This window comes from Mus caroli, unplaced genomic scaffold, assembly GCF_978045245.1.
Source record: "Mus caroli unplaced genomic scaffold, Mus_caroli_1 scaffold_18, whole genome shotgun sequence".
NCBI classification, from domain to species: domain Eukaryota; kingdom Metazoa; phylum Chordata; class Mammalia; order Rodentia; family Muridae; genus Mus; species Mus caroli.
Genome location: NW_028227273.1, coordinates 8,219,589 through 8,236,864, shown reverse-complemented (window position 1 = coordinate 8,236,864; position 17,276 = coordinate 8,219,589). Strand labels below are relative to the sequence as shown.

The following is a 17,276-nucleotide window of genomic DNA, read 5'->3' as shown; positions in this document are numbered from 1 at the left end:
AAAAGGGTCAGTGGTCGTGCTTGAGGGGTGCATAGGACTGTGGGGGAGGAAGCAGACTCGGAGGAAGGTTGAAGGTGGACCAGGATGAGAGTCAGAAGTACTATGGCGCATCTGGTTCCTCTGGACTTTCTAGCGATGGAGGCATGCAGTGGGTATTCAGGAATGCAAGCACTCAACACGGATGTGCTAAGAACCTACTACGTGCCAGAGCTGGCCCTAGATGGTGAAGAAAGAAGGGCACAAAACTTGGTCCTCTTGTGATGCTCAGAGGAGCAGAGCCATCTTCACTGAGACCCTGCCTTGCACAGCCTTAAGCTCAGAATGGTTGGCTTTGTTTGCAAGAGTGTGGCCTTCCAAGGGACGGTCTTCTCACTGTAGGTGGGGAAGTCTCTCGACAGGATGACAGCAGGACTGACTGTTGAAGGCTTTGTCACTGCGAAGATGGCTGATGTAGACAGGCACCACTGACTGAAATGGCCTTTCCCGATCCTACAGACAGGAGGCTTTCTGTAGCAGGCTGACCCACCTTCATCTCTTTATGAAGTAAGAACTTGTGGAGACAAACATTAGGCCTGGCTTCGGTTCCACATGTAATAACCTCGCCCCTGCCCCAGACATCTCAGGCTTTCCACCTAGGCAGTACTGCTGATAAAGGTTCTCATGTCGCCCAGGCTGGCATCCAACTCAGACTGTAGGCTAGGATGACATTGAACTTCTGATCTTTTTGTCTGCCCCTTGTGTAATACTAAGGGTAGAGGCCAGAGCGTTCGACACATTAAGCAAGCACTGCCCACTGAGCAACATCCCCAGAGCTATAGCCCTTACTTTTAAAGAGATTTTTTAAAAATTCTTTTTGGAGCCTCTAATTCCCTTAAAAATAAAATGAAATAAAATAAAATAAAATAAAATAAAATAAAATAAAATAAAATAAAAATTAGTCCAGAACTACAAACAGCCCCTGCTTTCCTGGAACATACAGACTGCCTTAGTTAGGGTTTCTATCACTGTTAAACACCATGACCAGAAGCGACCTGAGAGGAAAAAGGTTGACTTCAGCTTATAATCCCATCACCGAGGGAAGCCAGAGCAGGAACTCAAGGCAGGAACCTGGAGGCAGAAACTGAAGCAGAAGCCATGGAGGGCGCTGCTCACTGGCTTGCTCCTCATGTCTGGCTCAGCCTGCTTTCTTACAGCACCCAGAACTGCTATCTCAGGGATGATATACTTCCCAGAGTGAGCTGGACCAGAGCCTCCCTCCCCTATCATCAACGAAAAAAAAATGCACCACAGGTTTGCCCACAGACCGATCTGATGTGTGGGGGTGGGGAGTATATTTTCTCAACTGATGATCCCCTTCTAAAATGAAAGCGCTTGTGCAAGCTGACAGCAATGTAGCCAACACATAGGCGCTGGGGAAATCATAGTCCCAACCTCCCTCTCCCCAGCTGAATACTACATCAGGACATGCAACACAAGACAGATTGGACCTTGTTAGGAAATTCAAGACCAGCTTCCTCAAAGAAAAGACGGCCCCACTGACATCTTTGCAATAAGGAGACGTGTAGAAGTCATTGTGGGAGAGGGAAGGGAGGCGGTCTAAGCAGCCAGAGCATGAACTGAGATTCTGGGGCAGAAGGAATAAGGGACAGCTGGAAGGGAGATGACTCAGATCATGAGGCCTACGGTATGCTGAGGTATTTTCTGCCTGTCCTAAGAGGAACACGCGCCTTTAAAAGAGTGAAGGAGGTCTTGGCAGATGACCCAGTGAGGAAAAGCCCTTCCTATGCAATCATGAGCTCCTGAGTTTGAATCCTTAACACCTATGTAAAAATCTTGACATATCTGCACTTGCCTGTAACTCTACGATTGGCAACAGAGAGGGGAAAATCCTGAGAACGCCTTGGGCAACTTGTCTAGGTAAAAGGTTGACCTTCTAGCTCATCAAGAGACCGTCTCTAGACGGTAAGATGGAGAATGGTACAAGGAGACTCTTAATGTCCAGCACTGGCCTCCACACATGTGGACATAGTTACACACACACACACACACACACACACACACACACACACACACACACATCTCAGGAGAGTAAGAAGAGGAGAGTGGGTGGATGCTATCAGATTTCCATCTCAGCAGAACCCCTGTCGCTACAGAATAACCAGAATCAGGACAGGAAGCTGAAATCCGTGTCAAGGCATTCCTAACAAAGCAGAAATCTAGACAAGAGAGAAAAACTGAGTCACAGAGGTGGGCGTGGCAAGGGTAGAGACCAAGAGAAGTGGGCAGGTATGAGAAATGAAAAGGTATGACAGCCAAGACCCACAGGGCTGAGTGAGAGGGAGGAGGGAGAGGGAGGACTAAAGATGACTGCTGTGGTTCTGACTTGAAAACTAGTTGGAGGTAAAGACCCCCCAGACAGGAAACTTCACCCGGCGGGGGCCAGCTTGCTGAGGAAGATGCGGGGTCCGTTTTGACACGTTGGGTTTGAGTGCCTGAAGGCATCTGGAGGGAGATCAGAAGCAGACCTGTGGGTCTGGGGCATACAGAAGAAGTCTTGAAGGAGGGCTAAGTGTGTGTCATCCATGCCCAGAACCATGGGAGCTGTGGGCGTGCAGAAATAAGCTCACACCACAAGGGAGGCCCAGGATCCCACCTTGCAGGCTCAGCACTTCATGGGTATAGAGAGGAGACATCGACAAAGAGGCAGAGGCACAGAATAGAGAAAACAGACAGAGGGAAGGGGAAAGACCCAGGAGGAGAGAACCAGTTTGAAAATCAAGGGAAAGAAGGTGATCAGAGAGATAGATGGGAGAAAGGCTGGAAAAGAGAGACTGCAGTAAAAACAGCTGTTGCTACTGCCAGTGACAACAGTCCTGGCTAATCCTTATGGAGCGCCAATTATGAACTGGGCATGTTTTATAAACAATGAACAACATGAGGGTTTTTGTTGTTGTTTTTTTTTAAATACGTTTATTTATATGAGTACATTGTAGCTGTCCTCAGACACACCAGAAGAGGGCACCAGATTGCATTACAGAGGGTTGTGAGCCACCGTGTGGCTGCCGGGAATTGAACTCAGGACAGTCAGTGCTCTAACCGCTGAGCCATCTCTGCAGCCCCCAAACAGGCATTTTAGCCCATTCAACATAATTTAGGGTTAAGGATATAGATGGTTTAGGAAGCTCTTGAGTTTGTACTGCAAAATAAAAAAAAAAAGTAGAATATGATCTATAATGTAGGCCCTGTAGCCTCATTTTTATTTTTATAGCCTCATTTTATTTCACATTTCACAGAGAAGTACGTCTTTGTCTGAGGTCAGGCAGCCAGAGAGTGACACAGCTGTGGTGGGCCTTCCCCTTTGCCTCTCTTCAGACACTGTCCTCGATGCCACGGGACTAACTTTAGGAAAGAAATCAGCAACAGGAGTGGGAGATTTTTCCCCTTTAGAAATGTAGATTCTCTAAATTCAAAGAAATCCTCCATTTGGGCCACAGCTCAAGATCAGGGTCGGTGACTATGGAACAGGTATTGTGGTCCTTATTTCTGGTGGAATTTTCCAGCTGGTAGGGTAGTATGAACAAGCAGCATGTGTTTGGGCTATCCTCAGGAAAGGCTGGGCCAATGGCTTCTAAGGCAGAGGTTCTCAAAGTGTGATCAGTGGACCGACATCACCACCCAGGACCTTGCTAGAGAGGCAGATGTTCAGGTTCCAGAGCAGAAACAGTGTGGACTGCAAGGACCCTTTGAGCCTCCAACTGATTCTGATGCCAAAAAGGTTTGGCCTTGAAGGAATCCTTTTTTTTCCTTTAAATTAAGTTTTACTCTATAAAATAATAGCCTTCAAGAAGACATTTTCATACACATATTGTATTTTACTAATATTGAATCATTGTTTCCCTTTGTCTCATCTCTTGTTAGTCTCTTTCCTTCCCCCAAATGGTCCTTTTTTTTGCTTCACTTGTGTACACACACACACACACACACACACACACACACACACACAGAGAGTTAAATCTAAATTCTACATATTAGCAAAAACATTTAACATTTGTCTTTTCCCCCAAAAGGGCTGTCTTAGTTGTTTTTTCTGTTGTTATAATTAAATTTCCCAACCAACAGCAACTTAGGGAAGGAAGAGGCTCATTTGGTTTTATAACTTCACGTTATAGTCTATCAGAGCAATGAATTCACAGAGGCGGGAGGATGAAGCAGATCACAGTGTCCACCCTCAGGAGAAGAGAGAGATGAGTGTGTGTGTGTGAGTGTGCGCGCGCGTGTGCGTGCGTACATATGTGCGTGGGTGTGGGTGTGGTTGGGTGCATGTGTGCATGGGTAATCTGAGCACTATAGGTCTTGAGGATTCATAAATGGGAAGGAATGCTTATTAGCAATCAGCAAGGCAGCAGGAACTTCTGAGGACAAATTGATGCCCTGGGAGGAATCAGGGGACAAGGGAGGCTTAAAGTGAGAGACAAACGGGAGAGATATTCTACCTTGGGCCCCCTGTGAATACTACTAATGCGGCCATGGTAGCGGTTAGTATGCCAAGGAGATGATAATAGTGAAGTAGATATGCTTTGTGAATGCAGAACTATCTATGGTTTGTGTTACTCTCTCTTAGGAGGACTCTAGGACACTTCTTTAGGATATTTCGACGTTGAGGCTGTATGTGGGAGCTGATTACTTTAGCTCAGTTGGTAGACTGACCCCCAACATAGCATACAGCAGCCATGGCAGCACCCAACTCTAATTCCGGCGCTTGGGGATGGGAGGCAAGAGGATCCAAGTTCAAGATCATCCTTGGCTTTCCAGCAAATTCTAGGCCAGCCTGGGCTACATGAGACATGCGATTGAGAACAGTGAAGGGGAGGGGAATGGGGTGGACACAATGCCTTCTGTCTCTCTGGCCTCCCTCTGCGTTGCTCTCTTACTGTCCCCACGTTCCAGCTCTTTCTAGACTCCTCCTCAGCTCCCCAGTCCACAGAGCATCCTTACCTTCATCTTGCTCAGTGCCCTTTGCATCTCCTCCACTCTGCCCATTTCAAAACTCCACCCTTAACTGTAGACCACCAGACACCAGCCTGTCCCTCTCCCCTTCTCTAATTCCCTGAACAATATCCCACATGCAATCTGCTTAGGACGCGATGAAAAGTGCAAAGTGGATTCTTTCTCCTCAAGTCACCGAAGATGCAGATAAAGGGCTCTCCTCAGTGGTTCTCAGCCTGAGCATCTCAACCCCCTTGGCAAATCTCTCTCACCCAAAACATTTTCATTATGATTCATAACAATAGCAAAATTACAGGCATGCGGTAGCAACAAAAATAAGGTTATGGTTGGGGGGTCGCCGCAACATGAAGATCTGTGTTAGAGAGTCACAGCATTAGGAAGGTTGAGAATTACTGCCCAAGAGGGGTCATTGTTCGGAACCCCAAGGGAATCAGCCCTGACAACCATGACTCTTTGTTGCTGGTTTGTTTGTTTTTTGCTATAAGATGCCTTATAGGTCATTTCACATTAAAACATTCCAAGATTCCCAGTGCTATCCTAACAAATTGCTACACGTTTAGTAGCCTCAAATAGTGGGACATAATACTGTCATAGCAGTAAAGACCGTACATCTGAGACTGGTGTTAGTTACCTGGGCCAAATCAAGTTGTCAGTACCCTAGGCCATTGCCCTCAGAGACTTTTCTTTCTTCCAGGATCTAGGGCAGGGGTTCTCAACTTGTGGGTCTAGACCCCCCTTTGCGGGTGAAAAGACCATTTCACAGGGATTTCATATCCGATATCCTGCATATCAGATATTTACATTATGATTCATAACAGTAGCAAAATTACAGCTAGGAAGTAGCAATGAAAATAATTTATGGGGGTTACTGCAGCATGATTAACTGTGATAAAGGGTCACAGCATTAGGAAGGTTGAGGATCACTAGCCTGGGGGCTTTCTGCATCCTTGGTTTGTGGCTGTGCTGCTCTTATCTGCTTCTGTGATTATTATCTCTTTCTCCCTGTTCCGATATCCCCCTGCCTCACTTCTCACCTCTCATGATGACTGGCTTGGTCATATCTGCAAAATCCTTTTGTATCCAGAAAGCACAAGTCCAACATATCATGGGCAGGACCCAGTTTTCTTTGAGAGAATCATTATTCCTTATTCAGTCTACCCCACATGTCATGACACCTTGTGTTTTCAGACTTGTCTAGGGACACATCTCACTGCATGGTTAAAATCAAAACCTAGCTCTCTTTTCTGTCCATCTCCAACTTGTGTTATAGAAGGAAGATAGAAGTGAGGTGTGAGTGTGGAGGGGTGTGGGGCTTAGTAGCCCAGGATGGCCTTGAACTCATGAGGCAAAGGATGACCTCAAACTTCTGATCCCGCTACCTCTACCCACCCCACAAAGTTGGGACTGCAGGCTTGCATGATACACTCAGTTTATGTGGTGCTAAATATAACCCATGGCTTCTTGGATGCTTAGGCAAGCCCTGTTGCAACTGAGCTACATCCCCATCCCCAAAAGCAGAGTTTATATGGCACTTGATACCCTGCCTCGGGTGCTCCCACCTTTTGTTTCCCTCTGGACCACCCCATTAGCCGTCACCTGCCATGAGGCTACCTCCCTCCCACCCCTGGAGTCCCAGTGACCTGTCTGGATCACCAGAGGATAGCTGGCCCCAAGTAGGACCTGTACTGATGCGGGTTAAGTAGTATTTTCTTTTCTCCTTCCAGGACCGCCTCTTCTTCGTCATGGAATATGTAAATGGTGGAGACCTCATGTTCCAGATTCAGCGGTCCCGAAAATTTGATGAGCCTCGTTCTCGGTTCTATGCCGCAGAGGTCACATCGGCCCTCATGTTTCTCCACCAGCACGGAGTGATCTACAGGTAGTCTCTTCTTTATTTTCCCTTTGGCTCGACACAGAAGCAACGACTTCTCCAGACACTTGAACGACCGCTGGCCTGTGCCCAGCTGGTTTCCCAGCAACTGGCCTTAGCTTAGCTGTTTGTTTCAATTTGCATACAGAAAGAAGACTTGGTGGTAGGGTGGGGAGCATGAAGGGGTGTTTATCACTATGAATGTTAATATTTGAAAGGCCCCAGGAGATTTGACCTGCTGTTTGTGTCCGTTTTGATTTAAAGCTCAAGTATGACATTTTCAAGGCTTGGCTCTGTGCGATCTTAGGGTCACCTTCGTTGCACGGTCTCCTCCTCCACCCTCTTCCTCGGACATCAGGGCATTCTCTTGACTTTTTCCTCCTGTGCCACGAGCTTCCTCCACTTCCTGATCGCTTGACCTTTCCTGAGTTTGTTTGGCTTAGTTGTCTCCAGTAAGTAGACTATGGGAAGGATGAGTCCTGTAGAGGGGCTAGAGGTTTACACACCAGGGGTGGGGGTGGGGAGTGGTAACTAGACGTGATCCAACAGGAAGTGACTTTTTTTTCAGATTGTCCAGCCTTTTATTTATTGCTAGTAGCCCAGTCTCTTTCTAACTCACACCACACACACACACACACACACACACACACACACACACACACACATACACACATGCACACACATGTTTTCCAGTAAAAGAACAAAACTCTTCTCTCTCTCTCTCTCTCTCTCTCTCTCTCTCTCTCTCTCTCTCTCTCTCTTTCTCTCTTTACGCAGGCTTTTCGGTGAGGTCAGGAATTCTGGGAGGAAGACGTAAATATTTATAATTAGCAACAAGGATACTAAAGTTCCTGAAGGTTTTTTCCAATGACTGTCCATTTCTTTACTTGGTCTTTGCTTCCCTGTTTTCTAAAACTTGGGTGGAAGAGGAGCTAGCTTGGCTTAGGTCAAAGTTAGGTACACACCTCAACATGTCTGACCCACCGGGGGAGTAGCATCTTGACTCTATATTCTTTGAAAGGTTCTGTCTGGTGAAGCCCACCCCAGGCTTCCCTCCCTTCTGTAATCCTTCAGCTTCACAAAGCCACGGGTGGGGAGGGGTTGGAAAGGGGGGAGTCAGTGCTTCCCTGTGGACCATACTCTAACCCAGCGGTTCTCAACCCTGATGCCGCGGCCCTTTAATACAGTTCCTCATGTGGCGGTGACTCCCAACCATAAAATCATTTCCATTGCTGCTTCATAAATGAAGGCACTCTAGCCAGCCCAAATATGACAAGCATGACAAGCCGGCAGGCCTTGCCCTTTTCAGTTCCCTCTGCCTTGCAAAACAAACAAACAAACAAACAAACAAACAAACAAAAAAAACCATTAAATTACATTCCTGAAGCTAGCTAGCCACCAAGGCCTATTCCCTTATTTGGCCACTTCCTCCTCCTGAGGCTGAAATCAAGGTCCAGCTATCAAAGCATTAAAGTCCAACAATCCAAAGCCCCCTTTGGCTCACCTAATTAACATGCCCAATCAAAATCAAACACTTCACCCTAACAGGTTTCTGCTTGTACCTTTGGAAACCGCTATTTGCCTGGGTCTCTCTAGAGCAAATAAACCTACCTTGTGTTGAGAAGTTGGTTTGGGTGTATCTTGTGCCAATCCTAGTCCCTTCAAGAACTCTAATTTTGCTGTGCTGAATCCTAATGTAAATATTTGCTATGCAGGATATCTGATATGTGACCCCTATGAAAGAGTTGGTCAACTCCCAAGGGGGTCGCCACCCACAGGTTGAGAACCACTGCTCTCACCTGCCCGGTGGGGATTCGTTTCTGTGCTGTGTGTTGCTGTCTGGCCTTGGCACAACCCCTACACCTTATTTCCCAGACTCTTATCCATGCTATGTGCTCAGTGTCTCACCATGCTGTGGTGGAGGCAAGCGAAGTCGACTTCTGAAGTCCAGGTTCTTCTCCTAAGATCATGCGCTGACGGACAGAATTTTTGTTCTGGAAACTTTAGAGTTCGTGAGGCTTGCTTAGGGCCAGCCAGAGAGAAAGGCTTCCTTCTCAGACTCTCTAACCTCAGAGAAGGACTACAGCCTCCTCTCTAGGGCTACTGGGCCCACTCAAGGTAAAAAGCCCTTTTGATGAATGTAAAGGCAAGTGTATCTATGAGAGCTGTGTGTTCATGGGGAACGGAATGGTACAGACTTGTAATTCCACTTACCCAGGGGTCTGTCGCATGAGTTTAGGAGTTTAAGAGCAGCCTTTTAGAAACCCCGTGTCTTTGAATCAGATTGTGGCATCGTCTCAATAGTGCATTGTATTATTGTCTTTGTTGTGTTGTGTTGTTTGGTGGGCAGGGGAGGGAGCATACAGAATGTGGCTCCTTGGGGCTGCAGGCCAGTGGTGCTTCCTCTCCCACCTTCCTCAGAGCAGGGTTCTGAACCATCGAGGTAGGTAGCTGTCTCCACAACATCTGCTTTATTAGCTCTTGCCTTCCGGCCCTGCCCACCAAAGCCTTAGGTCTAGACACCTGCCTGGGATGGCAAGGGACTGGGGAAAGGACAGATGCCTGTACAGAGAAGCTGGTGTCGGGTGGACTACATCAGCGACCCCCACTGAGAGCATCCAGAACCTGCTAGCTGGCCTTGGTAGGAAGCACCTGCAGGTGAGCAGTCTCAGGCTGCAGACATCCTAGAGGAGAAAGCTACAGTGGCTAGGTTTGCGTACACTGGTTAGTAGTTTGTGAACAGCGACTGTGGACCTGAGGAAGGCTTTGCCCAGTTCCTTGCTATGGCTGTGTCCTTGTCAACAATACACACTCGGGACTTCTTTCTATCCCTTAGATTCAATCAGGGCATCCTTGGCTCCCCACACCTTCCTTGGTTTATTCATTCCAGGGGCCTCTTGGCCATTTCTCTTGTCTGGATGCATCAGCCAGGGTGTGTCTATGCAGCTCTGTCTCTGTCACTGGTGAATTCGTTGTAATTTGAGACTTTCATTGCTGCTTCTACCACTGGTCATGTATACAAAATTCAGATCACCTGTCCTCACCCTGTGGGTTGTGACCCCCATAGAGGTTGCATAGCAGATCTTTATAGCTAGCAAATTATAGTTATGAAATAGCAATGAAATAATTTTATGATTGGGGGGGTGGTCACCACAACACAAGAAACTGGATTAAAGGGTTGAAGCATTAGGGAAGTTGAAAAGCACTGATTTATACCCCTGGCCCCTCCCCCCAGAGAAATTTACAAGCTAGTTGGAATTATAGAAGTTAGGTGTGTGAAATGCCATCTCTACTTCAAGGCCGTGTCTCATTCGATGTCAGTGACAAGAATTCTCATTCCTTGGGATGTGCCATTCTGTTCCGTGGAGACAAGCATCAACATTTTACTAACAGAATCAGAGACTTACTTGCAATAAGTAGCCCAAAGCCATTCTTGATGAACAACAGGGGCAGAGTGTAATGACTGACCGCCACCTCGGAACACCATGGCTCTCGTTACCTAGCCCAGGAGGCAAGCTCCCTCAGTATGTCCTTCCTAGGCAGTACACCTTTGTGTCTGTCCCAGCCACCACTTGCTCCACGTCTTCTCGAGGTATTGTTCTCACTCTGCCTTCCCTTCTCACCTCACAGTATCTCCTCAGTCTCCATCTCTCCTGGACTGATTTCTTCCTTCTCTGTCCCAAAAGCCAGATTGTCCCTAGAGTTGTCACCCATCTTTATTCTATTTATTTATGCTAACTGCTCTCCCTACAATTTTAACCTTTCCATGGTTCACATAATTCCTGTATGCAGTCATTCCAAAATCTCTACATCCAGCCCCCAGTTCTCTCTAGAACAAGAGCTCACAGTTGCCCATTACTGTTCCCTCTCTCTCCCTCTACCCCTCTTCTCCCTCCCAATCCCTCTCTCTCTCACTCTTCCTCTCTCTCTCCCTCTCTCTCTTTTTTCTCAGTCTCTCCATCCCTCCACTCCCCTTCCTCTTCCCTGCTGACATGTAATAGCTCGCCTTCTCCATCCCTCAATTTGCCTTTCTCCCCCTCCATTACACAATACTCTATCAAAGCTTGGGCTGATGCACATGACCTCATTCTTAGCATCCTTTGGCCCTTGGAAAATTAAACTCAAACCCCACTGTGTGCTCTGACTCTCTGTCGCATTGGCTGCAGGACTGCTGTGCGAAGCTCCATGGCTTGGGAAATGAAAAGTGATAGATCCAGGTTGAGTGGAGACTGAATCGCTTACTCCACTTGGGAAGTGGAAATAAGGGGTGCTTTTTCCTAACCCAAAACGTCTCTCTGTGTCTCTTGCTCTTTTGGAGCTGCTGTAAGAAAAATACTTGATCCTGGGTAATTTATAAGAGAGAAAGCTCTGTGGCTCACACCAGTGGAGACTGGAAGGCCAGTATTGAGAGGCTGGTATCTGATGATGGCTTCCATGCTCTGCCATAATGCCACAGTGAGCACCATATGGCCTAAGGGCAAAAAGAATGATGGCCAAAGTAAAGGGAGGATGTGGCAAGACATAGTAAATCCTCCCCTGTGGCAATGGCATTAGGGCATCGGTGAAGATGGAGCCTATGTGGTCGAAGCGCCGGAAGAACCTAAGCGCCCATCTCTAACTCCATCACACTGGCAGTTCCAACATGCATTTCAGAAGGACAGGCACTCGAATCACAGTGTCACGTTTCTCACAGGTACCACACGTGCTCACAGGATCTTGGTGGCTGTTGAACTTTCAACCTTATCATTCCCCTTAACCATCTACCCCACCCCCTAGGTAATCCAGATGGTGTGAATTCCATCCCTAATGAGTTCTCCACACGGATGCTCCCATCAAGAGCGAATGCTAGCTCCCTTATGGTGCCAGGTTAACATAGGTATGAGTGGGATAGCATCGGGCGAGACAAGAAAACCACGAGTTGACGTTCACTGAAGCAGCATGCTAGTCACTCTTCTGTCGTATGTGAGCAGTCTGTCATAGTCAAAACAGAATGCGAATTCTAGGTAATACTCTAAGGGTTCCAGCGTGTTCCCAGCTAACTTGGTATTTTCTTCACTGCTGTATTTTTGTGGAGTGGAGAGACATCATGCCAACAGAACTCTTATAAAAGGAAAGTATTTAACTGGGGGTTGGCTTGCCATTTCAGAAGCTTAGTCCATCATAATCATGGTACCAGTGCATAGTGGCACACATGGCATTAGAGTCACAGCTGAGAGCTTTACATCCTGCCAATCACAGGTGGAAAGGGAGGAAGGAAGGGAGGGAGGGGAGTGTGTGACTAGGCCTGGAGTGCGTGTTTGAAACCCCTCAGAGCTCACCTCCAGTGATTCACCTCCTCCAAGAACGCCGCACCTAATCCTTCAAAGCACCCCACCAAGTGCCTGCAAATATATGAACCTATGGGCTCATCCAAACCAATACATTTGGGAGCTACAGTTCTAGAGGAATTCCCTTCTGCCTTTGGGATGATGACCTGTACCCAGCTCTGCACAGCCTTCCCTACCTGCCTGCCTGCCTGCTATGGCATTGTGCTGCTCCTAAACAACATAGGATCTCTAAGTCACGTGTTTGACTGAGCTCTTGGTTAACATGACCCCCTTTTTCTAAGATGCATCTTCTCTCAGTGAGAACTGCTCACACGAGTGCTTATGGGGGGTAGCATAGGCCGGCGCTCCTCTCCTCAATGCTATTCGATGCATGCTTGGTGTTCTAGAACGTTCTGTTCTAGAACTGTCCAGTCTGGGACTTGCTGCTTCGTAAGGCTGTACTTCCCAAGAGTCTCTGTTTGAAGCATTCCTGACATGCCAGTGGCTCACACTTAAAACCCACATTGAGAGGCACAGGCACATTTCCCTCTAGTCCCTCCTAGACTTGGGCTGTCTACCCAAGGGGGGCACAGGGAAATGTCTATGTCCATGGATGGCTGTTTTGTGGCACTTTTCAGTGCTATAGAAGAATGCACTCAAACACCGTTTTCACTTCTCCTGCCTGTAGCTTTTAAGTCTCTCCTCTCGGAATGGGGAATATAGCTCTGAGGTTGAAATATTTGGTCTGCAAGTGTGAAGACCAAACTCTAACTCCCAGCAGCCCACATGAATGACACATTGGCATAGTGACCTGCCTCCAATTCTAGACTCAAGAAGACAGAGGCAGAACCCCCAGAGGAAGCTGGCTAATGACACCAGCCATGTTGGTGCATTCCGAGTTTGGCTGAGAGAGTCTGCCTTGGTGGATAGGTGGAAGAACAATTGAGAATGACTGCTGACCTCACACTTAGGCACATGTGCCCATACATGTGCCAACAGAATGCAAAAATATGCATGCACACGTGCATGCACATACACACACACACACACACACACACACACACACACACACACCAAAGATGAAAGAAAAAGCGAAAAAGCTCCTACTTCAAGCCCCTCACCCATCCATTGAGAAGTGGTTTTGAGGGGTGAGCCTTCTGTCAGGTGACCTGGGGACCTTTCTCCTCCTCTGCATCATGCTCCGTGTATCCAGCAGCCACTGGCTGTCCAGAGATGACAGACATGAGATACTGAGAGAGAAGAGAGAGCTGTGGTCTACCTGGAAAGATGGGGGTGAATGGTCCAAAGCCAGGAGACCCTGTGTAGTCCAGGGAGTGCACAGAGCTAAATTTCTGAGCAATGGTCTTCCTGCTCTAGCCTCTGCTTCCTCAGCCTCAGAAGGCTGTCAGTCTTGTACCTATCCCAGCAGGCAACAGGGATTCGGTGACTAGAGGACCAAATGTAAAGCTGATCTGAAACTTGCAATTACTTTTCACTGAGACAACAAAACAGCATTGAAAGTCTTCCAGCTAGCCCAAGCTTCTAGAATCACAGTGCAAGTGCGGAGTCCTTCTTACCCACTGGCTTTCCGTCTCATAAAGGAGAACTTCGCAGATGATGAATGTGGGACTCACAGGACAAATAAATACGTAAGAAGGAAAGAAAGGCACAGAGCTGTTTTCCCCATCGCGAACCTCATGGCTACCCAGAGGTCAATACGTACAACTCTTCAGTGGATCCCTTGGGCAGCATGGAGAAGATGTGAACCCTCTTGATGATTCATCTCTCTCTAAGGAGTCCGGAGAACATAGCACCAGCTCCTTCATGGAGTTCTTGAAGGTGGCTGGAAGGCTGGCAGACTGGGGTCGAAGACATGAAATCAAAGAAATTCAATAGCCACTTTTTTTTTTTAAATAGTGTCAAGCCGGATTAACATTTGATATTCTGAGCACTAAAAGTTGATCTTTGCCATCTAGGGATGGACGTTGTAAGCACTTCTATCCCTTAACTTCTCCAAGACTTTCTGTCCTTGATGATAGTTTGACCTAACTCCCAGACCAGTTCTTCCAAGTGTTCTTGAAACTGTTCTTCCTGGAAACGTGCTTGCTAAATTGTGGTATAAGAATGAGGCTAGCCTTCTGTAGTAGTCAGGCTTCTCTAAAGGAACAGAACTGACAGAATGGATAGACATGGCTTACTGGAATGTCTTACAAGCTGTGGTCCTGCTAGTCCAACAGTGGCTGTCTCCCAATAGAAAGTCCTAGGGTCCAGTAGCTGTTCTATCCCTGAGGTTGGATGTTTCCACTTCTCTGCAGTATACAGTGAAATCATAGATTAGGCTCTAATGCCGGTGAAGGCATGGACTTCCCAGTGAAAGTAGGGGTACCAGAACAAAAAGCAAGTGCTTCCTTCTTCAGTATAGTATGTAGGCTGCCAGCTGAAGGTGTGGCCCAGATTTACAGTGGGTCTTCCTACCTCACACGATCCAGTCATGAAAAATCCCTCAAGGATGTGCCTAGCTACTTGGATTTTAGCTAATGCCAGTTATAGTCAACTTGACTTCCAAAATGGCCGTCATACCTTACCCTAGTCCCTAGAATGTTCACCATTTGCACAGTTGATAATCTCCCTACTCAAAAGTCTCTAAACTGTGTTGGTGATGAGGTCTGGCATTTGTCGACCCTCGTCTCATCTCAATGCATTACCAGTTTGTTTAAAACTTAAGACAAAGCAACGGAGGATTTGTGGTGGGCATCCACTTCCCCAGGCATGCCAGGCTCCCGGAACCAACTCCCAGGAAATATGCTGACATGGTGTTACACTATTTTCAGCTGTCAGCTTTGCCTGCTCTCTATAGAAAGTGATATTTCGATGTAAAATTCCTCAAGATCCAACAGTTGAGATTTTAATGGGAATATCAGCCACTATGACAAGAATAATGAGTGACTGTTAAATCAAGGGCCAGGAGATCATATGATCCCAGTCCTTCATCTTGTAGGTATGAAACCTAGAAACCAAACCTGAGCAATAACTTACCAGGTTTATACAGTGGGATAACATCAAGCTTAAATGCTATTTTAATCAGATATAAATACAGAGAAGGCTTCAGACAGCCTTATAAGGTGTTTAGACAAATAGTTTCTTTCTGTCATGGTGGTAGTGCAAGTCTATAATCCCTGCACTCAGGAGGCAGTGGCAGACAGATTTCTGAGTTCAAGGCTGGCCTTGTCTACAGAGTGTGTTTCTGGACAGCCAGGGCTGTCTCACAAAACCAAACCAAAACCAAACCGAAAAAAAGAGAATTTCATTCTGCCCTCCTTCCCTTCCAAAGTAGCTTCCCTAAGCTTTTAGGGTGGTCCCCTGTATTTCTAGGTGGGATTATTACAAAATCCCTTTTCTGTATTTTGGGTACTATTTAGTGGCCCCACACTGTGTGATAAGACTCCAGTCCTCCACATTGACCGTCATACAGTCCCACCACCCCATCACATATGCCAGTCCCAACCTTCCTCCTCTCAGTATAGATTGCCATGATCTCCATTAAGTGACTATACCCTGCACACCTCGTTGGGACTATTGAAAGCCGTTTGATACTGAGTCATGCGGTACACTATCATTGTTTTCCTTTGCTGTACATCATTTTGGTTTGCTTCCCCTGGAGTTAAAATTATGTCTCTGTTTTATGTGCTTATTATTGATTCGGCTAAAAACTCTCCACAAATGCCCTTATCATCCCTTAAGACTTCCATTTGCAGTCTGTGTTCTACCTGTCTCATATTCTTGGGTGACTTCTTCTTGTGGCTTTCTAAACTACTTCAGCGTGAAGAATTGCCCATCATGCCAGCTGTGAGCTGCCAACCCAACTGTTCTCCATCATCTGATGCATCTTTTGTGGCTTATCTTTCCCATATCCCATGTCTTCCTCCTTCCTTTTAAAGAATATTTTATGAAACTGTTATACACATATACAATATAGATTCCCACAACTCAGTGAAGCACCAGGCTAAGGAGTTTTCAATACTCCGTTGTTTTAGCTTCCTTTCTGCTGCTGTTTTAAAAGCACTCTGACCAAAAGTAGCTCAGGGGAGGAAACAGTTTTTTTATGCTTTACACTTCCAACTCATAGTCTGTCACTCAGAGAAGCCAAAGCAGGAACGCAAGGCACAAGCCATAGAGAAATGTCCCTCCTTAATAGCTTACTCCCTGGCTTGCTCATAGACTCACGCCTAGCTTTTCTTGTATAGGCAAGAACCACCTACCTAGGGATGGTGCCACCCTCAGTGGGATGGGCCCAACTACAACACTTAGTAATCAATATACTCTCCCTCAAACATGTCCAGAGGCCAGCCTGATCTAGGTGAGGCTTCTCCTCTCAAGGTCTATATACAGTTTGTCAGACTGACAATTGAGGGTGATTGTAGGGTCAGTGAGGTGCAGAGACCTTCACTTGATACCAGAAATCATCCTGTCTTTACCCTCAAATGATGACGACCAAAAACTGTTTCCACTCAGAATTGAAGATACTGCTCTGGTCGTGCCTAATTCAGGGTTGCCTCTATAGTCTTCTTGCTTCTTAATTCTCAGTTGTACCTACTTTTCTTTTCCCCCCCAGAGGTATGTTCAAGTTTTTCTGTCCCCAGTATTTCAGAATTATCTAGGGATATGGTATAAGTCTATTTTCATTGGTTGTGCAAGACACTGATAGATCTTTCCAGTTGGGAAAATCAAACCCTGTTGTTCTGGAAGGCGCAGTGACATTGTAAAGGATTCTTTCCCTTGCATTATCTTTCTCTAGAATTAACTTTTGGGTTGGGGCTACTCAAGTTGGGTTCACGGTTGACCAGTCTGGATGACTGCTTGGTGGGGAAAAGTCTATGGATAATCTTTAGACCTTCCCTCCTAGAGTGATTCTATTGTCCAGAGAAGATTCTTGTCCCCACAGGGAAGTGTGACTATACAATACATACTTCATTATGGCTGCTCAAATGGCTTTGGAACTGAGAGATACATCTAGCGCTATCAGAGCCAAATGACGGGAGGGGGCTGGAGGACCACCCTCAAGTCTCTGTCTACTGTTCTCATCTTCACTCATG

General features: G+C 46.7%; 1 protein-coding gene across 1 annotated transcript in view; it reads left to right on the top strand.

Moving 5' to 3' along the window:
• Positions 1-17,276, top strand: part of Prkce (protein kinase C epsilon) — a 481,070-nt gene that overhangs the window by 378,432 nt on the left and 85,362 nt on the right. The window contains exon 11 of the mRNA XM_021186165.3: positions 6,732-6,886. Within this exon, the coding sequence (XP_021041824.1) occupies positions 6,732-6,886 (155 nt within the window). The remainder of the gene's footprint in view (positions 1-6,731; positions 6,887-17,276) is intronic.